The sequence below is a fragment of the Phoxinus phoxinus genome, assembly GCF_949152265.1.
Source record: "Phoxinus phoxinus genome assembly, chromosome: 15".
NCBI lineage: Eukaryota > Metazoa > Chordata > Actinopteri > Cypriniformes > Leuciscidae > Phoxinus > Phoxinus phoxinus.
In genome coordinates, this window is record NC_136890.1 from 22,429,319 (window position 1) to 22,452,455 (window position 23,137).

The following is a 23,137-nucleotide window of genomic DNA, read 5'->3' on the forward strand; positions in this document are numbered from 1 at the left end:
AGTGTAATCTCTATCTAATGAATCCCTTATTACATATATGAAATAATTTTTAACTGTATTCACTTCTTATGGTCAATTTCTCTTTAACATATTAAAATGTTTTAAAATAATCATTAAGTTGAATATAATATAATAAATGGTAATAATTTTACAAAATCTGTACATACAATAAATCCTAAATTTGAAGTTATAATTATAGTTATAAGATTCCCTTTTATGTTTTCAGATTTAACTATAGGCCTATATTCAGATTCACATTTAGACTTATAACTTTATATTCAGGATTTATAAAAAAAATATTCAGATTTCATATAATTATTTCATGGTTAGCCATTCAAAAATATAATAAATATAATATAATGCATTATAAATATTCAACATTTGTTACATTTTACTTTAGAGTATTGTTTATTTACAATCATGTTTTTACTTTATTGTTTTTTTTAATTATATACAGTGCTGGTCAGATTTACTAGCAAATTGTAGTCTGTTACTTTACAGTCTGTTACTGTTATTTTAGGTATTGTATTCTGACTACTTTTTGAGTATAGGATTATTGTGATTTGATTATTGTACAAGCAGCACAACTGTTTTCAACATTTATAATAATAAGAAATGTTTCTTAAGCACCAAATCAGCATATTAGAATGATTTCTGAAAGATGTGATTCTGAAGATGCTGAAAATTCAACTTCGCCATCACAGGAATAAATAACATTTTAAAATATATTCAAATAGAAAACAGTTATTTTAATTTGTAAAACTATTTTGCAATATTACTGTGTATTTTTGATCAAATAAATGCAGCCTTGGTGAACATACAAGACTTCTTTCAAAAACATTAAAAAAGTGTAATGTTTCCAAACTTTTCACAGGTACTTTATGTGTGTGTATATAGTTATTGTTGCTCCTCCTCCTTTATATGAGGAACACGTGCCTGTCCTCGGCTTTCTGAGAGCAGATCTGCGCAGTGGTTTTGTTCTTCCTGTTCTCTTTTGCTGTGCTGCATTTACATCAGATTAGAACACGGAAGCAACGGTTCCTCCGAATCATTTGCCTGTCCCAAAAAGGATTCAGACAGGTACTGTGGGCCGAGTAGGGGCCCCAGGCGTGGAGTCCCAGGATCTGAGTGTCCATTTGATCAAGGAGAGATGAGTAAAGGAAAATCCAAAGGGCATCAGGAGAACATGCCCAGTTCTCTCCTCAGCAGCCAGGAGAATGAGCGCCTGCTGGAGCTGCTGGGAAGGAGATGTGTGGTGAGTGAAGTAACTTTGATTTGAGGGCCAATCATCGATGTGCATTCTGTCCCACAAAGGATTTTGGGGATGGAAATCAATCAGTAATAAAAGAGAAAGTCCTCAAAGGAGAGATATGGAGCAGAGGTCACAGATGAGATTAGAGCTGTTACTGTTGATGTCAGTTAAAGGTCAAAGTGAAACTCAGCCTTTTACGTTCTTTTGTTGTGTTCCTGTGTGCCAAATGAAAAAGATGAAGAGACTGCACAGAAAACATGTCTAGGACAACCTGTGACAGAATTAGCTGTAACAGCTAAACTATTTAATCCACTGTGTTTTGATTTTGCAATTATATTCAACCAGGAAAACTTATAATATCATAAAATCATAATTGGTTTTCTTCCAAATGTACACGTCACAATATTGTTAACCTGTTAGTATTGAAGATTAATGTTTGCGACTACAAATTTTAACTGGAGAGTGACAGGAAATGCTGTATGAGGCCACTTCCTGTTGTTGTAGAGGATGCTGATGTCTTTTCTCGAGCTTTCATTGTAATACTTCACTGATTAATCTTTTAATAATGTACATTTATGTTTATTGTGTGTGTGTGTGTGTGTGTGTGTGTGTGTGTGTGTGTGTGTGTGTGTGTGTGTGTGTGTGTGTGTGAACGCAGAGCACAGCCACAGCGGTTGTTCAGTTGTACATGGCTCTTCCTCACAGTCCGACCCAATGGAGTCTCCAACATACAGGAGTCGTGTGTTTCATTAAGGACAATCCGAAACGCTCATATTACATCCGGCTCTATGACATAAAGGTTAGAAATTCAGATTTTAATCTGTAGTGTAAAAAAAACCTTAACAAACATGCTCAGAATTTATATACGTAACGTTTAAGCATCTTGCATCTATGCAGATAGAGATGCTCTCGATGCTTTTCTGAGATTATATGATGGTCCATTAACTTATACTGACTTCTGTTAGCATGACCAAAGATGACCGGTGAGCAAACAGGCTGAAATTAAATAAAGATACACTTCTGCTTTAAGTTCTGAGTCATACCAGCTCAACTCATTCACGAAGACACATTGTGGTAGCTCCATTTAGACTTTGATAAGTATTTATGCGTGTTTTCATTTCATTTCTTTATTTTTGTCAGGAAGGTAAAATGGTCTGGGAGCAGGAGCTGTATAATCAGATGACATATTCCTATCCATTGAGGTTCTTCCACTGTTTTTCAGCTGATGTGGGTACAGACTCCTTTAAAATTCTTGAATTCAAGCCAAAACTCAAAATTTTTAGTCACTATCTAAATAACTGCTCGAATTAAGCCACACTGACATCATCATAAATGTATTCTTTAAGTTTTTAATTGATTTTAAAACTGTCCAGGTTTTTTTCTCTGCAAAATCTCACAATCTGAGAAATCTAATACAAATTTAAATGCACTTTAATTGTGTCTCAGGACTGTCAAGTAGGTTTGAACTTTGCCAGCGAGACAGAAGCTGAAGTGTTCAGAAACGTCACTGAGGAGAAGATTAATCAGAAATCCAACCGCCAGGGTCAGTTACTCTCAGTCTCATTCATATTTTATAAGAATTTTGCTCATTACCCATAAAAACAGAGTATTTTATCAGTATATCCTTGTTCCTTTTTAAACATGCATATTTAGAAAAACGTCAGCATGCTCCATCTGAAGGTATGTGTCATCAATTTCAAATCATACTTGCTATTAATTCATAAATTAGCATTTTAAGACACTTTTTTTACTAACAGAAAAACGGGCACTACAACAAATCCCTCCAACAAATGGTGAGTCACTTTTAAAAGATTTTAAGACTTCATTATTGTGGGGATGTTCACTTTCTTCTGTGGAACACAACATTTATTTATTTTTTAATAAATGTTTATAATGAAATTCAGTGGGGTTCAATGTTGTTTAATACCCCAGCATTTTTTTTTTTACCCAAAATATTTTCAGCAGAAGAAAGTAAGTAATGTTCCAGATTTGGAACAACAAGAGGGTCACGATGAAAGAATTTAAATTTTTGGATGAACTATCCCTTTAATTCATCCTGCAGTGTTCACATGATCTGAATGCATTGATAAATATAAGTTTTTAACCGTTAATCAGGTCCAGTTTCACAGCCAACTGTAATGACCACGGTGGACATCCAGAACCCAGATATTGTTGCATCAAGGTACCGCTCTCCCCCAGTGCCGACCCCCGCACCAGCTTCAGTCTCCATATTAAGCAAAAAAGACAAAAAGGGAAAGAAGAAAGGCCCAAGGCTCACTAAGGCAGATATTGGAGCACCTAGTGGATTTAAGTAAGAAGGTTTTATCATAAGTTGGACACTCACCTGTTTTTTGTTCCATCTGTTTGAAGTGATCATCAATCTGTGCCTCTCCTGCCTTTTTAGACACGTCACTCATATTGGGTGGGATCCAAACTCTGGTTTTGATGTAAGAATTGTCCTTTTTCCTTAATGCATAAAGCAAATTTAGTCACATAAACAGTTCTTATTCTGATATAGCAAATAGCATTTCTAAAGTTATAAAAGCAGCATTTAAATGAACACTGACTTTGGCCCCTCCAGACCAACAATCTCGACCCTGACCTGAAGAAACTGTTCAACAGTGCTGGCATCAGTGATGCCCAGCTGGCAGATAAAGAAACATCTAAGCTTATCTATGACTTCATCGAGCAATCTGGAGGGTTGGATGCAGTAAAAGAGGAAATGAGGAAACAGGGTAAGCACATTTGTAAAAAATAAAATAAAATACATTTTGTTTACCATTTTAACTCTCTGTGTGGAATATTTGGAAGTTTGATTTGGAAATTTCACTTCAGTCAGCATGAAAAAAAAATATATTTTATAAATGCACCTGATTTATATTATTGTGAGCGATTCATCCGTGCATGAATGTTTCATTTATTTTATTTTGAGCTTGTCATTTTTTATTATCAAAATGTTAAAACTTGATCTTCCAGTCAAATGACTTCTCTTTGGTGATGTTTGCTGGACTTCTCCAATCATTTGGTCTGCTTAAACCCCGCCCCTTTTTTACAATCGACCGCAAACTCGCATTCAGATCACAGAACCAAGACCCCGTTCTACTTTTTTCCCCCATTTTTGATCATCCGTTTCACTTGAATGTACACCGCAAAAAATCTGTCACTACTTTCGTTACATCGCAACTTTAATGATCTTTGTTGCCCTCGCTGATGATTCTCGGGGCCATTCTGGCTCTCTCCCTCCAGACCCAGGAGGTCCTCGTTCTGCCCCTGCACCTCCTCCACCCCGTGGTGGGCTCCCCCCAGTGCCAGGCCCACCCGGACGCCCTCCACCACCTACGCGCAGTCCTGGACCTCCGCATCGTGGTCCACCGCCATCTGGAGGCCGTTCTGGGCCTCCACCCCCACTGCCATCCTCTCTTCCGCCACCACCACCCAGCCACAGTCACAAGCCATCTCCTCCACCTATGGGTGGGGGTGCACCACCTCCACCTCCGCCACCACCTCCTCCACCCCCACCTTCTTCATCCGCTAACTTCCCCAGTAGCCCTGCCAGCTCAGCTCCACCTCCTCCTCCTCCCTCTGATGGTGGTGGAGGACGAGGAACTTTACTGGAGGAAATTCGTCGTGGGCGTATACTAAAGAATGTACGTGAGACATTTTCACACAAACGCAATGCATTTTGTTCAATATAAGCATTATACTCTGCTTTGTTGTGAATAACCACGTTTTAAACGGTTATATGGTGTTTATTTCAGGTGCCTGACTCCCCGGACTCTAATCCAGCTCAAGATGAGTCCTCAGAGGGAATTGTGGGAGCTCTGATGATGGTGATGCAGAAAAGGAGTAAAGTTATCCATTCCTCAGGTAACTCGTTTAATAAATCTAATGTTTTTTTTTTTACACTTTTACAAATTCAACCTATAAAAGATAACATATGGAATGACTCGTGGCAGTAGCAAGTCCCATACTTGCTCTGCAATAACAGCAGCGTAGCAGATCTATTCCACCAAAACCAGGCATACAACATTGTCATACCCATAACCATTATTTTATTTAGTATGGTTGAATTGGATCATCGTAGGTCAGCAGCAAAGACATTGGCTAATAAAGTGAGATTAAATATATAACGTATATTTGTAGCTATTGTAATTATTGCATTTTGCGTAATATTCTAAGTTTGCATTTCACTGTTTTTATTCTTTTTGAGAAATACTGAATCTGTATGTGAGTTCACATCATAGCCAGCAGCCATATCCCCCTTTATCCCAAGACTGGTTGCCCACTGAAGCTAAGCAGGGCTGAGCCTGGTGGTCAGTCCCTGGATGGGAGACTCCTGGGAAAACTAGGTTGCTGCTGGAAGAGGTGTTAGTGAGGCCAGCAGGGGGTGCTCACCCTGTGGTCTGCGTGGGTCCTAACGCCTATATTGCACAAAGCACAGTCCTTTGGAAGATATTTAAACTGAGGTCCTGACTCTCGGTGGTATTAAATATCCCAGGATGTCCTTCGAAAAAAGAGTAGGGGTTGAACCCTGGCATCCTGACAAAATTTGAAAATGGGCCTCTGTTCATCACCATGCCCTCCTAATCATCCCCATATACTGAATGGCTTCATCGCTCTGTCTCTCCATCAATAAGATGGTGTGTGGTGGGCGTTCTGGCACAATATGGCTGCCGTCGCATCATCCAGGAGGATGCGGCACATTGGGGGTGGTAGAGGAGATTCCTCATTCTAAATGTGGTTGAGGAGATTCCTCATTCTAAATGTGGTTGAGGAGATTCCTCATTCTAAATGTAAAGCGCATTGTGTGCAGAGAAAAGCGCTATATAAATGAAACAAATTATTATTTTTATTACATTTAGTCTACAATAACCATCATGTTTACACAGCACATAGGCCTACAACGCTTCTGCACTTAGGCTACTCAGGATTTTTCTTGAAGTAACTTACTCATTTGTATTAGTACAGCCTATCTCAGATATTTAGTTGTAAATATAAGTAGTGTGTTACTTTTCTAGTTACTCGAAAAAAGTATAATTTCACGTGCTAGTGATTCACTGATTCTTGTAGTAATTTTGATGTATGTTATATTTCTTTGATTTTTTCAGATGACGAAGAAGAAGATGGTGGTGATGAAGAGGAAGAGGATGAATGGGACGAATAAATAAGCACATAGAGCTGGCAAAAATGCTGACGCTAAGTGGAAGTCATTTTATCAATAGACATCAAATCTTTTATTCCAGATTAAAGTCGCACTGAATGATCTGAGGATCTACTGGAAATCAAATAAAGCAATATAAACTAAACTCTGATAATGACTAGATTTCAAGCCCGTTTTGCAGTTTGTCTCACCCGTTTCAAAGACTGGTCTGTTTTGTGCAGCAGTAGTTCAATGCGAGTTCATTCAGGAAGAAGGAACTTCAGTTGAGCCAAACCGAGCCAGGAGTGGTGTTAGATTTCATCCAAACAGTCGGACCGCCAAGCTTAACCACAGCTTTATGTTGGATATTTCCTTCTGTTTGTGCATACTTTTAACTCAACAACTGTCTTTTTCCAAATCTCTCTCCCTTAACCACAAACCGAGTAATGTTATTCTTGTCAAGGTAAGATATATCAAGTTTTGTAAGGCTGCATGCATCACCTCCATATATAGGCCTATATATATTTCATCTCCCCCTACAGGAATAATGTGGAAGTACAAGTAACAAGTTTAAAAAGTAATCTTGTAATCTTTGTAATGTTTTAAAAACATTTTTGAAATATAATTAAAATAAGTATAATGTACAGTATTGTATATGATATACTGTACATATAATATAATTAGGGCATTTATGTAGATTTTTTAAACGTGCCTTAAAACACTGATATGCATCTTGAGACAAAACAAACGGACATATTTTAAAATAAGTCAGTGCAAATTGCTTTCAGTTAAAACATGCATTTTAGTCCAGGACTATAGGCTTAAGCCTTGTTTGTGAAACTGGGGTTTAATGCATTATATTAATATTAAATAATAACGTGTAAGGTTTTCAGACAGAAAAAAACTGGATAAAAACAAAAAACAGCAGTTTATTGTTATTGCTTTAAAAAACACCTAGTAGGACTCCCAAGCCCCAGAATACCATGATAATAAAATAATATTTATCACAAAAAAAAATCACATTAACATGAACCTACACAAACATCTGTAAATACAAAGAGGAAATATTCAGGAAGCAACCATATTTAGGAAGTTTCTTTTTAGTTCATCAGCCAACACCAAAAGAAAGACACAACAGGACAAAGAAAGTCTATGTGGCATTTAGGTTCCTCAGAGACAGACTCGGTTGTCATTCTGCACAATAACATCTCTGTGGAGAGGAAAGAAATGTGGTTTGGACTTTAAAGTTTGTTCTCCACCCGTCAAGACTAGGTAACATGTCTGGGGTTAAAACCACTGAGCGCTTCATTGAGCGCTTTCATTATAAATATGCCACCAACACCCAATGAAAAGAAAGAGTCTCTTATCCTTTAAAACATAATGACATTAGTGGGCCAGACAAAGTAGATGTTCACAGAAGAAAATTACACAACACATTTTCTTTGCCTTTGTTCTTTAGTTTGGTGCAAAGTGATTTTCCATAGAAAGTGCTAAAAGAGGTAGAAATTTCTGGCTTGAAACACTGCAAGTTTGCATTGTGTGCCCCCCAAAACTTAGTTAATTTCCACAGCTCATTTCATGCCAACTGATAAAATGAACTGATTTTTTTTACCCATTTTTTTCTTGAGAACCTCAAAGTTAATTTAAACGCGTTTCAATGTTAAAACACTAATTAATTAATTACAATTGCTCCAAAAACATCTACCTCTTTCTCCTCAGCATCTCTCCATGTGTCCATGGTCCTGTTAATAAACAATACATAAAATGACAATTTCCATCAAAACCAGCCCTGTCCCACCACCAAAGAGCACAACTCACATGAATATGTACACTCTCACAATAAATATGTTGTATGGTGTGGTTGAGAGAAAGAGAGAGAAAGAGGGTCACGGGAGAGATGAGGAAAAAGAGGAGGTTAGTTTTTAATCCTGACCAGTGACTAGTCAAATACATACATTTTCTATGTACATGTGTCATTGTCACACAACACAAAGCACAGATACTGTGTTTATACACGAGCAAAAAACATGACCACATATCACCATTGACAAACCGTGGAATACAACATGATTTGATGATGGATTGAGAATGAGAATGTTTTTAGTGGTCCGACTACATTTCATCAGAGTCTAGAGTCAAAGATAGAAGAGACCAGACTGAAAAACTGTATCTATATACAGCAGTTCAAATCAGGGAAGCTCCGTTTGTTGGGGGACGAACAATATAAGACAAAACAAGAGGATAACGGACTTGTATTTTGGTTGCTTTCACATTCAAAGTTGAGAAATTTCAACTGCAATGTGAAGTACGTATCGAGGTTTTTATCTGATTTCATTCATTACAAGGGAGAGATTCTGATGCACAATTTTTATAAACATTTAGATTTTTGCAAATCCCATGACTTTCATTTTGGTCCACAGTATTGTCCTAATAAAACAAAAATTTCCAGGGCAATGATCCAATCATGTTACAAATTCTGAAATCAGAGCTGTTTGTTCCACTACAAAAAGAAGACAACATTTTATATTATTTTTAACAATATTATAATATTTGTAGTATTAGATAATTATTTTGCTAATCCACATATTTGAAATGTAAAAAAAAAAAAAAAATTGTAAATGCATTTTTAATCTAATGACCAACGTTGTTATTTTCAATCATTTTTAATTCACAATCAATCTAAAGTTTCATCTGAAACAAGGTGTTTAACCATGCAAGTGATACAGAAATATCACTTTTGGTGGAAGTTGCTTATCAATTCTAGGCTTTCAATTTCTGTCATGAATCAAGACTAAAATCAAAGCTCAAATGCGTGTAGAACTATAAATGACACTTAAAGATACATTTATAATAAGTTAACAAGTTATTAATTCAAACAAAAATGGAATAAATCACTTTCCATTTTTATGTTTGTAATATTATATCATTTTATTTTTAATTGTCACTCCTAGCCCTCCATTCAAATGGATCTGTTCTTCAACGGACTTTCCAATGGAAAACTCCATAAAAAAAACGTTAAATGCTAAGAAAAGTAAAAACGTCAGTGGTCAAAATGATGGGAAGATATATTGTGCTATAATAATAGTCTTGCAGATACGTACTTCCAAGGATCTTAAAATGTACAAGAACATTTATTGCAATGCTGCATTTAATATTCCGGGTGTTTAGAGATGACTGACTAAATTTTGATGCCTCTATAATGCTAAGCAAAAACATATTTTCGAATGTTTCTGATAGTATTTACACTGCAGTCATCTGTGTACTGAATCTTAAAAGGGAATAGCTTATACTTTACATAATACGGCAGTAGTTTTGCTGGTGTGGCTGAATGTTTTAAGGAATTTATTTCGAAAACAGAGAAGTTTAACCCTAACTATGGAAGTGAGCACACCAAAGCAAGATTTATATTAGTTAGGGGAGCTAAGTGCATCAAACTGTACCTCAAAATGAAAATCTATTTAGTTCAGACACAGTCTGATACATCTAATGAATCAATTGAATCAATCTAAGCTAACGAATCATTTTATTAAAGGGACTGAATAGGAGTTTGCCTGGAGGGAGTACATAATGGACTGGACAAGGTCAACAAGGTCCCAGATGCGTTTCCATTCACTGCTCCAGCAGCTCCTCCTCTTCCGGTTCTCCTGTGTGCCTGCGGTTGTTGCGTTTGGCTTTGTGGGGTTGGCTTTGTATCTGCTGCCTGTAGGACTGGCAGTACTGGTTGATGAGACGCACTTCAGGCTGCGGGTGGAGCTGGAGTTGAGGTGGGTGGGACTGAGGGGGCGGGGGAGGGGGTGGAGGTTGGTGATGGGAATGGTGGCGGCGGTGCTCTGGTTCTACAGAGACGTCCGACTCGGTCAGCGCCTCCACAATCTCCCGGTCCAGGATCCGTAGGGAGATGCGCGCCATGGTGTGTTTGAAGTTGTTCTCAGTTGCTAGGCAGTGGTAAAGGCCGGCATCCGATTGGGCGAGAGATTTCAGCAGGATGCCATGCCCGGTCTTCAAGACCTCTTTGTCTCGATTGAGCTGAAAAAGAAAAGGGAGTCTTTTATGTTCTCTAAATTAATGAGGCGAAACACAAAGGAGATATTTTAAAGAATTTGTCAATGAAAGTCAATGGGGTCCAAAACAAAACAACATTGGAGCCCATTGACTTTCATTGTAATACAAAAAACTGAGAAAATGTTTCAAAACATCTTTTGTTCCACAAAAGAAATAAAGTCATGCAGGTTTGTAACGACATGAGTGTCGCGAGAGCACCTTCTGGAAAAGCTCCTTATGATGAGCATTACTTCTACACATGGGAACCCGTGTAGTTGATTGTTGTTGTCATTGTATTATAAAGGTACAAAACTGATTTTAGTACTTCATTAGGTTTGGATATTAACATTACATCAGTTAATCAAATGTTGTTGTTGTTGTTTTTGTACTGTAAATTCAAGTTATATTCATAACCTTTCTATTGTAAAGTTCTGGCAACTACAGGTGCCAGTTTTATTTAATTTTTTACCATAAATTATACAGAATTTTTGTATAGTGTAAGTAAATGGTGTCAGAAATAGCGTTTTCAGGTGAACCCTCTCTTTACAAAGAGATAATGGTAACATGAGTGTCTTACTGCTTTTCGCTTGCCGTCCTTCTGGTAGAGCCATTTGACGGTGGCCTGTGGGGACCGCGGCTGGCACTCCAGGAACGTGCTGCTCCCCTCAACCCCAAACTGCACCGTCTCCCTCAGACGCTTTTCTACTGAGAGCGTCAGAGAAGGGTCACATTCAAGTTTATAAAGATCTCTAGCGTTGTTACTCAGGATAATATAAAAGGCTGTTTACAAACCTTTAGCGTTGAATCCTCTGCACTGCCTTAAGGGATCTCCGTGTTTGATATCTTGCCTTCTGCTTCTCCTAAGGATTTATTCACAGATGGTTAGTCAAGCTTATTGACTATTTTCACTATGACATAAACATTTCTCTTTATTTTGTAATGGTTCAGTAGTTCTGTTGAAGAAGAATATCCAAATGTTGCCATACATTAATTGACAGTGTGATCAGTATAAAAATGGGCTGTTAATGAAGTCTATATCACACACACAGTTAGGATCATGGACCAGGGTAAATGAATGCGCTCTGACCTCTTGGTAGCCTGGGTGAAAGCAGAGCAGTGTTCTCCATCCCAGGCACAGTAAGGGTCTCGGGCCAGACAGCAGTCCGAACAGGCCTTGCCATAAACGGCACACCTGTGCAGGGACACCTGGGTAAGACCTCTTTCTGAGGACACGTACAACTGTTGCTGTAAACCGCAAGTGAGAAAGAGACAATGATTTTGAGGTGTCACAGCTCAAATATGAAAAAACTTCAGCTAGTTGCAACATTTCTCTTTTTCATTTAGATCAAGTTAAAGTACTAAAATAATAACTAAACCAAAATAAAATAAAAACTCAAACAATAAAAAGACATCAAATAAAAACTACAAAAAGACATAAAAAAATCTAATCTAATAAAATGGACAAATATACAACTAAATTACAAAAACTTTTACAAATAAAAATGAAAACAGATATTCTAAATATTAACATAAATATAACATACAAAAATAGTATATCGATAATACTAAAACAACACTGGTTTTATGCATGTAGGATTATTAAAACTAGGTATTTTTTACCCTTTTAGTAGAAATCTTCAGGGTTTTGACAGCTGCTGGAGTCTGAAAAAATTAGAAGATTTTTTTTAACATAATTTTAAATCATGCATAATGGTATTTTAAGGGTATTTTATTTTCCACCCACGAGTTTATGTAACAGCAAAAAGTCATGGAAAAATCTGTATTTGTGTACCTTAAAAACCTCAACTTCTTCCAAAACGAGCTCTTCTGTTGTGCTGATGTCTTTTGGTAAGACAATCACCTTCTGTACTGTTCCACGATCTAAAGTTCAAAGAGAATCAGAAGTAGGCTAAAGCTATGAGATTGGCCATCTTTTTATAAATTTAGCAAATTAATTCACCTTCACATGATCGTCCAACATTTAACTAAATAGGAAGAATCAGACATGGTCAAAAATGTCTCACCTGTGCCCAGGAAGAGCACCTCGTATCTTCCATCCACAGCATCCACCAGGTCCACAGCAATGGTGGTAAAACGGTAATCAACTCCAGTCCTGACCACCAGGGGGCGCTTGTGTATCGGATATATAGGTTGATACATCAGCGGATGGGCGCGTACAAAGTTTACAGCCTCGTCAGAGAAGGCCTTAGTGGTGTGGAGATCAGGGGTGAACGTTCCTCCAGGACACTAAACAATAAAGCAAAAGCAGAAAGAGCAAAAAAAAGAATTAGATAACAACAAAGAATCAACAATAAGATATCAAACTGGTTTTCATAAGCAATACTCACAGTCCCTGGGCGAGGGTAAGGGATTTTGCCAGTGTAGGGCGTCCACTGATAGTTGTGACCATGTTTGTGAGAGAAGGGTCCATTGAAGACATTTCTGATGTCAGCCATTGAGTACACACACACAGCAGAGCCTTTAAACACAGAGCTGGAGAGGAACAGAGAGAATTGGCATCATAACTTTTTACCATAACTTAACAAAAGATAATCAATATAAAAACTAAGTGGAAGGTAAAGAACTTTTTTTTTCTTCAAATAATATTTTAACTTTTAATTTATATATAAGAGCATGCATGCCTCACCTATTTACTTGGTTAATTCCATTTATTTGACTTGTGATTTTTATCATATTTATTGCTTCACATTCAAATAGCATTGTCAAAATGCACAACACTTTTCCACGCAACAAAAGAAACTGGTGACTGTCAACCTCTAAAAACATAGAAAATTACAAGAAAAGTAATTTTATTTGATTTGTGCCTATAAGTTTTCAATATGATAGCTTTTGTCCAAGGGAGAAAATATTTATTGTAAAAAAAAAAAAAAGTTATGTGTTCCTTGTAAGAAAGGAAGTCATAAGAGTTTGGAATGATAGTGTGAGTAAATGACATATTTTTTTATTTTATTTTGGGGTCAACTATCAATTTAAATCTATAATTACAAGATGTTTAGACTACAAAAATGCTCCTGTGTACTTACACCACCGTTCAAAAGTTTGAGATGGAGAAGATTTTTTATTTGGTTTTGGGGAAGAAAAAGTCTCTTATGCTCACCAAGGCTACATCTATTTGATCAAAAACAGTAATATTGTGAAATATTACAATTTAAAATAACTACTTTCTATTTTGATATGTTTTCAGCAGCCATTACTCCAGTCTTCAGTGTCACATGATCCTTCAGAAATCATTCTAATATGCTGATTATTATCAATAATAAGAACAGTCGTGATACATTATTTAATGAGTCTTTGATGAATAGTTCAAAAGAACAAGCATTTATGGGAAACAGAATTTTTTGTAACACTGTAATAATTTTTAATGTCACTTTTTGATACATTTAATGCATCCTTGCTGAGAAAAAGTATTGCTTTCTTTCAACAAAAAAATAAAAGCATAACATAATGACCCCAAACCTTTGAACAGTACTGCAAGTATTTCATATGTTTGCATGAGAGATTATCTCACCCAGCTGTGGAGAACACGGCATACACGATGGGGTTCCGTTCATCATGGGTCCTCTGGATGAAAACGTCCCCTTTAAAACAAACAGATATCAGGCATCAGAGACAGACAGACAGAGAGCGGATCACGGACATGTTGTGACCACGGAGGAGAGAAAAACATATGCCATACTCAGTTCATCAAAGTAAGTCTCAACACCGTCTGCACCAATCACAGAACAGACCAGTCGTGCTTTGAGGAATGTCGTCCACTTATTCACAAGTGACCTTTGACCTCCATCATCATTCTGAAGGGAAAGCACACAAACAGAAAGAAGATTAAACTTTAAACAAACCTTGGGTTCATCGGATTTACACACCGATTTGCATGACAAAAAAAATCATCATGATTAAAAGTTGATTATGAAGTCAGAATGTGGCTGAAGTAGACAAGTCTTGCGTCTAGCATCTGGATTTACTCACCAGACAGACTCGGCCTACTCTCGCGATGACGCTCGGAGCGCTGCCCCCCGAAGCATCTAAACTCTTCTCCCGAAAGAAGAAGTAAAGCTTATCATCGTTCTTCTCCGCACTGTCTGGAATCTTCTGGATTTTTATAAACACTGGCTCTGATGGAGAGATAAAAAGATTTGTAAAGAGATGAAGGGATTATTTTTGTCAACTGTCTGTCTTTTCAATTGAATCACTTCACTCCTTAGCTCGTATCGTACCGTTCAGCCATCGGGAGTCGTACTGCTCGGTTCTGACAGCGGGACGGTCTCCCAAGGTTCTGAAGATGGCTGGATCTGTACCCATAAAGTCCACATGTACCCCAGCATACAGGTTCCCATCTGAAGACAGTAGAATGAGAGTAATGTGGCAAGAGAGAGAGATTATGATGGATGAAGACTGGCTAAATTTATGCTGCTATAGGATTCTCATACAAGTTGAAGTGCGGAAGTAACAGAATAGTTCCCACACTTTTTGACAAATTAATTTCCATGACTGCAGTACTTTTAACTCTTTCCCATTGACGGAATTTTCTGATTTTCCGTGTTTTCACTGTTATGCGGCTTTACACATCTCCTGAAAGAGAACTGATTATCCGGATCAAAACACAGGTGAAAAAGAAGCAGAGACAAGAGATAGCATTTGTAAGCAGATGCATATTATGTAAAATAACGCAATCATCAACATTAAACAAACAAATAAAAACTGTCTAATGTTATTGAATGAAATGTCAACTCAGGACTGTACAAGCTTTGACGGACTTGATCTACCCCATCTATGATTTTAATCATTGAATCCGATCAAGAAGTAGCCTTTGACAAAAACTGATTTTTTTCAGGGTTTTGCTAAAAATGTTGCTTTTTTATGAAGCCCACATTCAAGTGTTAATAAAAAAAGAATGCATTAAGCTATAATAAAAAAAATTGTTTAAAAGCAGAGGCTCTGTTCTTTCTTTTGATACATTCAGTGCTGGCTGATGTTGATAAAATATATATATATTTTTTTTTTTAAATAAATACATTTTAAAATTGTATTCAGCAAGGATGCATTACATCGATCACAATTACTGGTACAGTCAAATACATTTATAATGTTACAAAATATTTATATTTTAAAAAATGCTTTTTCAACATTGATAAGAAGAAATGCTACTTGAGCACCAAATCAGCATATTAGAATGATTTCTGAAGGATCATGTGACACTGAAGACTAGAGTAATGATGCTGAAAATTCAGAGAGTCAGATTATTATTATTATTAGAGAGAAAATCAAATCTCACTGATTAGAGCTGCTGCGTTCTCCTGTCGGGGATCATAAGGAGACTTTCCTTTTCCAGAGTCCACATAACCAGGAACAAGCCGGAAGAGGTATTCCTACACACAACCAATCATATTTATGATCAACAGTGCCATTGCTGATGAAATACAAAAAACGTGTGCCAACATTTGATTCATTATTTAATTCACAAAATGCTCATTGCTGCACTGTAACCATTGGTATGTGTGTGTGTGTGTGTGTGTACCTCAGCTCTCCAGCCTCTGTTGATGAAGGTGCAGACGGGTTTATAAGCTCCTGTGCCGCAGGTGTACAGGTGAGTCCTGTTCCACGGCTCAATCAGACGCACAAAGTTAGCGCACTCTCCCTGAGAACACACAAACAAGGCGTTTTAGCAAAGAATGCATTTCTTTAACAAATATATTCAATAACAAATCAAAACAGCCTGTACCTGTCCACCTTTGCCAGTTAATCTACATTCCCCTTTTCTCTGTGCTGTTGCTGGCCAGTGAATCTGAAAACACACAAACCTTTTGAAATACTTCACAAAAAAAAAAGTAGCAAAAGTACCATGAAACTACCATACAATTGGAAGGGATAAGGTTTAATTACAGTAAAGAACTCAACTCAGTATTCATTTCTTCCAATAAGAAAAAATAATTCCACACTACAATAATTCTATAGTGTCTTACAATAAGCGGTTCTTTATTGACATTTTGCATGTCTAGAGAGACCAGATATTCACGGCTGCCCAGGTAGAGCCGTCCTTGGTCTTGGTCCATGTGCAGAATTCGGTAGTCGCTGGTGTTGAACGAGAAACTGAACGGCCGTATGGTTTTTGTCTCCAGTAACTCTAAAGGACAGAGAAAAGTCAAAACGGTTAACATCAACAATTTCTTCTCTACAAGTACCAGTGGTAGTTCATGTATGGATGCTTTAATTAACTCTTTAATTATTCTTGTGAAATCATCCATCCTTCAGATTGTTAGATTCTTTTGGGGTTTCAATTCCTTAACCTGCAAATCTTTTAGTTCTAACCCTTCTTGTGGTCAGAGACTAGGACAAAATCTAAAATTTTTAGCAATTAGATATTACTTTATCAAATAATTACTTTATAAATTAAATGTAAAAATAATTATAAAAAAATATATATATATATAAAAAAATAAAAAATAAAATAAAATATATATATATATAGTTTCAATAATATTTGATTTAATAATATTTGAATAATGTTTTATTTTATTTATCAACTCAGGCTTCTTGTCATATTCTTCACACAGCAGGTGCTGGTAGTTTCCATCTCTCTCTCTCTCTCTCTCTCTCTCTCTCTGAGGGAGGACACAAGGGAGAACAGAGCAGGTGCAGAGATGAGAGACGGCTTCAGCTGTCTGAGCACGCCGTGCTCCAGTGTACCAAGTGTCTGTTCCCTGTCTCTATCACATTCAGCCACTAATTTCCCCAAAGGCACACCACCAATTAAAGCCATGCGTTTACACCAAATATTTAGTGTTTTCATCCACGTTCAGAAAGCTTTAAATGACAAAAACATAATCACACAATAACAGAGTGAAGGTTGGGCCAGGATATGAGAAGAAGCGAGTTGACTTTAAACATAAATCTGAGGTTATGAGGACGTGTTGACATCGTTGCCCTCTGAGAGTATGAGAGTAAGTGCGTGAGTTTAGCTGAGTGGAACGACGCAACTGACACAGACCGAATCTATAAATTACTCCATGTTAGCGTCATACCACACACCACTTTGATCTCAGAGGTATTACTGTGCTCTCGTCCAAACGCCTGTCCAGCGTTACACGTTGGATAAACAGAAATAGAACGGCGCCGGTGACAGGAAGGTCGCAGCAAAGTACGTGGAAAGAGTTTTAGATAATGTATTAAATAAAGACACTTGTTAACCTCTTGTATACATGTTTGAAAGGAAACAATGGTCTGACTGAAGGTCCGCCCTAAACAACATTTAGTCATTCAGGCAGTAAATGTGAACACGCATGAGAACGGGTGAGATGCCACATATGCTCTCAATGTGTGTGTCTGCACATGTGTGTGTTAGGTGTTCTCTTCAGGGTTCTAACTAGGTGGTGAAGTGTGCTGGTGTGTGTGTGTGTGTGTGTGTGTGTGTGTGTGTGTGTGTGTGTGTGTGTGTGTGTGTGGTTCTGGCAGCTGTGTGGGTGATCCTCCAGTCATGTACAGAATCTCCCTGGCCCGATCCACAGGGGCAGGCTGGGATTCCAGACCGCTCGCTGCGCACTGGGGCCACGGATCTATTCTCAGCACGCTCTCTCATCCCCGTCCAACAGGCTTCATCCACAAAATCCACTATCTTTTGGCAAGGGAGAGCGGCTTGCTTTATTCAGTAAGGAGGCACCTGACAGCCTGCGAACGTCAGGTCAGACCTTGACCTTTACCACTGTACAAACGTTCTTAAGCACTCACACCTGAAAGATGGGAAGTGACATCCCTTCAGTGAGGAAGCGAGGAAGTGATGTCATTCAAAATGATCAATGTTTGATTTTTCCTTAAAAAAACAACAACTTAGAAATAATAAAGTTTTATAATAAAAGTTAATTTATATCTTTATTATATATTTTTAAAACCTCTCTATAATACATTATGCATTAAATGTGTATCTCTGTATCAAATATGACAGCACAAGTATCTTTGTATGTGTAAGTTTGAAGAGTTCTGCCTCTATGTTGTCCAACTGGCTGGTACAGTTGTGACTCATTGTGAGAGTGTGTAGGCCTATGTGTGTTTGCCAGCTTGTGCCACGAGTCAAAATCAAGTTTAATAACATTTACAATGGCATCGTTTAAGAAGGACAAAAAAAGTCTGATTTTCCACTCACGATGTCCCAATTGCAAACATTTTATGTTTGCCAAACCTAACTACAGTGATGGTGCCAACGACAGACAGAACAGGTCGGAAACAAGAAGAAAAAACAGTTTCAGCTTAGTTTTTACAATGTGTTTAATGAGAAAATATAGCATATTTTCTCAATTAATTACATGAATTGCTAATCTTTCACACATGGGCATAATACGTCAGAACAACTATAATATTACCACTGGAGAGAAACAACAGTGTCTCATCTGTTTTGTAGGTTAGAGAGTCATAGAAACAGTCATGAAGATGTTTATTTCAAAGAGGTTAAAATGTAAAATATGACCCTGGATCACAAAACCAGTCACAAGTCGCATGGGTATATTTGTGGCAATAGCCAACAATACATTGTATGGGTCAAAATGATAGATTTTTCTTTTATGCCAAAAATCATTAGGATAATAAGTAAAGATAATGTTCCATTAAGTTATTTTTTTAATTTCCAACCGTAAATCTAGAAAACATTTATTTGTGTGAGTGAATGCAGCACAATCGCGAACATAAATGGACAATTTTAAAGGCGATTATCTCAATGTTTAGAATTTGTAGATTTTTTCAGATTCCAGATTTTCTCGGGAAAGTTTTGTCCTATCCTAACAAACCATACATCAATGGAAAGCTTAATTATTCAGCTTTCAGCTGATTTATAAACCTCAATTTCAGAAAATGTACCTATGTGACTGGTTTTGTGGTCCAGGGTCACAAATATCTCCAAAAAGGTACAAAAACAACACAGATGGCATCACGGAGTATTTTCACGAATCTGATTATCTCAATACATGTTTGAGTGGTTGTGTTTAATTTAGTGGGTTATTATGGCTCATTAGGGTCTTAGAGATCTAAAGAAGAGCACTTGAAAGTTCTCAAGACAGATTCACTGGGAGACTCTGTGTAGGCCTGAGATTGTCACAACCACAGACAAGCCGATAACTGTGGAACATGCTGAACAATGAGTGAGGAAAAATGCCCGATTATTAACTCTGTTGCCTGTAAAAAAAAAAAGAAAGAAAAAAACAACAACAATGCTGTGGGGAGGAATAAGACGTCAGACCCTTCAATTAATGTGCAGTGGAAAACTGGATTTATCCCTTAAGAGACACACAATTCAAAACGTCTTGTGTATGTTGTAGCAAAACTAAGATTACAATGTCTAAAAGGATTGTCATGATTTCACTGGAGACACTAAAACAGTAATCGCAGCTCAATCGCTGGAGGCAGGTGGACCTCATTTACTGCCTCTGTGAAAAAGGACATCTCATTAAAAAAAGTCTGGAAGAGACTGAAATGTTAGGAGCTGCGTCAGCAGTTCAGTTCAGTCTGCTCAGAAAATAGACACAGACTGTATAAAAAGTGTAGCGAACTATCCACGTCTGTATATTTCTTTTGGACGTCTCTAGTTTGAGCCTCGTCTAAACTCCTGCTGCGAGTCGGCCCTGACAGCTTCTTTCCAAAAGCTGCCGCTGCTCAACTCACTGATTTTATCACCATATGGCCAAAGACTTTTTAGGAAATCAAAATATTGAGGTCATGACCTAAATGCACACGGTCTCCATAAGGAAATGTGTTTTCATTGCATTTCTAGTCATTTATGAAGCTCTTTTAGTCAAAAATGTGTTACTGGTTAAAGGTATATGTTCTAGGTTCAAAACAAAGTAAAGGGATAGTTCACTCAAAAATGAACATTCTGTCATCATTTTCACACCCTCATGTCATTCCAAACTTGTATGAATTTTCTGTCTTCTGTGGAATACAAAAAAGAAGATATTTTGAAAAATACCAATTCCTTTTTTGTGACACATTGTTCAAAATATCTCCTCTCGACTAGAGGGTGAGTAAAAGATGACAGAACTTAAATTTTTGAATAAACTATTTGTTTTAGTTCTATGCTCAATGGTGCAGAATCTCACTAGTTTTATATCAAGCTGAACCGTTGTCCTTTATTTAAAACAGTCTGAAATCTTACCCATTATGCTGCACTGAACATATTTATCTGCATAGCTCTATTTTAAATCTGACATATAACAAGGGAGAGGGATCAGATCACATTAGTGTTCACAGGCATCCATATATCTTGGGTCAGCATGTAGTCGGTCACAACCATATGCTATTTTTACAGACTAGTCCCAAGACTTTTTGTCCAATGTGAAGAACTATGATGTGCTTGGGCCCACTATGTGCCACTTTTACATGATTCTATCAAATGCAGTTTAAAAACCGAAGCATCTGATCACTGTACTATACAAAACTGCCACACTGAGCGAATGATTTCTAAAACAGTTTTTTATATGAGTGGACAGTGTCACCTTAATGCTAGCCCATCTTCTAACACAAGTATTCAAGCATTATTTTGCTTTTAATTTGTGGCTGCAAGCCAAAAGCTCTGCAGGCCGAATGCCAAACATCTGGGGGAAAAAAGGGTAAAGAGTATCATGAGAATCCTCACAGATCCAGCTTTTAATACTGTTGTTAAATCGTTTTCCTCTGTGCCACTCTGCCCTGGGATTTTTTAAAAGGCCAAGATCATTACTTGGACATGGGAGGCAAGCTTAAGGCCAGCATAGAAGACAAAAACCCAGAGCATTTTTCACAGGAAAGGACGTCAAGCTAAAGTGTCTCATTGGTCAGGAATTCCTCTGTTTCTCCAGGGAAGGAAATGTTGATTGTAGATGAAATGCAAAACTACATGACCTCATTATACATGTATCTGCCAACAAACACTTTGCACAAGAAACTTGGATGGTCATATATGATAGAAAAATCTGTTTGTCTTCATTTGCAAGGCTTTGATCCAACAAACAAAGATAAGCTTGAACATTACAGTTGTATCACTGCAAATTAGACAGATGTGTTCAAGAAATACCCTCCTTTATTGCACGAGGCGCCCATGCTGTAAATCCGCCAACAGGACATACTTTTTTGACATGAACAATAATGCCTTCAATCAACAACACAAAGTCTGACTAAAAGAACTTGTACATAGGAGCTACGTAACATTAGTTTCTTTTTTTAAAGAACTTGTTACTACATGTTTAATTTGTAGGGGTGGGTGATAATCCGGTAAACACGATTAACCGGTAGAGATTTTGGACCATCTTCTCTATCGCGGTTACACTCGCATGACATTGCTGGTCTGCACGGTCACAAAATTGTATCATTTGCATGCATTTTTAAGCTTTGTGGTTTAAAAAACAAGTGATTTTAAGCCATTTAAGAGCAATAAGCAAGCTAATGAGAACTCATTTCGGTATATACGCGCATTGGAATCGTTCATTCACTCTTAAAGTGACAGCAGCCTAATAAACCTGCTGCAGTCTGTCGTTAATGTTAATCAAACAACAAAAGATAATCTCTCGCTGTTCTTGACTGAAACAATTTTGTAACTTTAATAAGAATTAATGTATATTTAATTTACACACTGAATTGCAGTGTTTTTTTTATACATTACTTTTATTCTATTTATGCAGTATTTCTTATTAGTGCTTGAAGTTTTTCCAGGCAAGTCAATTTCATTTGTGTCTTTGTTCTATTGTAGCTTTTCCCTATATACTTATAATTACGCTGTTATTTTAGTAAGCTTCAGTTAGCTCGAGAGTTTTTTTACATATAGTATTAGTTTTTTGTGATATTGGAATTGGTGACAAGAATTATGAAATTTCGATGGAATCATAAAACATTTAAAGCAAAAAAAACAACAACAACTATATTGTGATGTCTATTGTTATTGTCAAGTAAAATCAATTAGCCAAAATATTGAATAAACAAACACTCAAAGAGTCATTGGATGTGTGGAATTTCTTGAATGATGGGTGATTTAGGGCTGTGAAATTTCTGTGAAATTCTGAAAGTGGATCTTAGTCTCTTAGTCTCATGTGGCTTTTCTCCTGAATGTCTATGGGAATAAGAGAAATCATCTCCATAGCTCTGTTTCTGACCTTCTAACTCTTAATTCAGGTTCTATAGAATTTATTTATCCACATACCCTTTCAAAAACATTTCCCACATTAATAAGCAGGCATCGCTGTCAGTTTTTAAGTGGCACTCTGGGAAGTGCCTTGGTTCCAGAGAGAACTCCCGAGAATTTTTGAGTGTTACTCTTAATGCACTCAAGTCACTCATCTCGGTCTTGAGAAGAAATGGGAGTAGCGGTGAGTGGACAAACAAAAAATGAGTTCAAGAGCGTAGCAGAATTATTTTGATTCGGATGCCCTGAATGGGAGTCCCAAATCTTTAAACCCAACCCTGACCATAACTCAAAGTTCATACCTGACTCTGATAAAGCCAGTGGCCCTGCTGTGGGGTTAAGATGGATTCAGGCTGCATGACACCGGCTAAAGCCCCAAACATTCCTGTTGTCTCTGTGGCATTTTGGAGCAGGTTGCTGGCAGTGAGCCCTGCCATGCTTTGGGGGGCTTCCCTATGCTTTGGCCGAGATAAACACAGCAACCACACAAGCTAATAATAAACCTCAAACGCCACAAGCCAATCCTGTTTCTCAGAACAGGGATCTATCCCAC

General features: G+C 37.4%; 2 protein-coding genes and 1 long non-coding RNA gene across 4 annotated transcripts in view; 1 reads left to right on the top strand and 2 right to left on the bottom strand.

Moving 5' to 3' along the window:
- The first annotated feature begins 964 nt into the window (after nucleotides 1-964).
- On the top strand, nucleotides 965-7,070 carry wasb (WASP actin nucleation promoting factor b). The gene is made up of 12 exons (XM_079638252.1): nucleotides 965-1,255; nucleotides 1,911-2,051; nucleotides 2,393-2,479; nucleotides 2,699-2,795; nucleotides 2,906-2,932; nucleotides 3,010-3,045; nucleotides 3,368-3,563; nucleotides 3,657-3,699; nucleotides 3,834-3,987; nucleotides 4,499-4,899; nucleotides 5,011-5,119; nucleotides 6,361-7,070. The coding sequence occupies exons 1-12, from the start codon at nucleotides 1,151-1,153 to the stop codon at nucleotides 6,414-6,416; spliced, it is 1,452 nt and encodes a 483-aa protein (XP_079494378.1). The 5' UTR covers nucleotides 965-1,150; the 3' UTR covers nucleotides 6,417-7,070.
- LOC307012042 lies at nucleotides 3,347-6,735 on the bottom strand. The gene is made up of 3 exons (XR_013800549.1): nucleotides 6,605-6,735; nucleotides 3,597-3,718; nucleotides 3,347-3,476 (listed from the first exon to the last, which is right to left on the bottom strand). It is a non-coding gene; the product is annotated as an uncharacterized lncRNA (long non-coding RNA).
- Nucleotides 7,071-7,301: 231 nt separating the features above from the next.
- The window catches only part of sema3gb (sema domain, immunoglobulin domain (Ig), short basic domain, secreted, (semaphorin) 3Gb), a 37,098-nt gene continuing 21,262 nt past the window's right edge, over nucleotides 7,302-23,137 (bottom strand). The window contains exons 3-18 of one of the 2 annotated variants that reach the window (XM_079638251.1): nucleotides 16,415-16,575; nucleotides 16,174-16,236; nucleotides 15,970-16,089; nucleotides 15,727-15,820; nucleotides 14,669-14,788; nucleotides 14,421-14,566; nucleotides 14,131-14,245; nucleotides 13,963-14,032; nucleotides 12,782-12,926; nucleotides 12,458-12,680; nucleotides 12,226-12,314; nucleotides 12,054-12,095; nucleotides 11,521-11,678; nucleotides 11,226-11,293; nucleotides 11,011-11,135; nucleotides 7,302-10,418 (exon numbers count right to left, since the gene is read on the bottom strand). In XM_079638251.1, the coding sequence (XP_079494377.1) occupies nucleotides 10,002-10,418; nucleotides 11,011-11,135; nucleotides 11,226-11,293; nucleotides 11,521-11,678; nucleotides 12,054-12,095; nucleotides 12,226-12,314; nucleotides 12,458-12,680; nucleotides 12,782-12,926; nucleotides 13,963-14,032; nucleotides 14,131-14,245; nucleotides 14,421-14,566; nucleotides 14,669-14,788; nucleotides 15,727-15,820; nucleotides 15,970-16,089; nucleotides 16,174-16,236; nucleotides 16,415-16,575 (2,156 nt within the window). In that variant the 3' untranslated portion in view covers nucleotides 7,302-10,001. Of the gene's footprint in view, nucleotides 10,419-11,010; nucleotides 11,139-11,225; nucleotides 11,294-11,520; nucleotides 11,679-12,053; nucleotides 12,096-12,225; nucleotides 12,315-12,457; nucleotides 12,681-12,781; nucleotides 12,927-13,962; nucleotides 14,033-14,130; nucleotides 14,246-14,420; nucleotides 14,567-14,668; nucleotides 14,789-15,726; nucleotides 15,821-15,969; nucleotides 16,090-16,173; nucleotides 16,237-16,414; nucleotides 16,576-23,137 lie in introns of both variants that reach the window. The other variant, XM_079638250.1, reaches the window with a different exon arrangement.

Bases quoted from the DNA above. Each gene is read 5' to 3' on its own strand.
- wasb (XM_079638252.1), top strand. From the start codon at position 1,151: ATGAGTAAAGGAAAATCCAAAGGGCATCAGGAGAACATGCCCAGTTCT. The intron at 1,256-1,910 runs GTGAGTGAAGTA...GTGTGAACGCAG, and splicing joins TGCTGGGAAGGAGATGTGTG to AGCACAGCCACAGCGGTTGT. The intron at 3,564-3,656 runs GTAAGAAGGTTT...CTGCCTTTTTAG, and splicing joins GGAGCACCTAGTGGATTTAA to ACACGTCACTCATATTGGGT.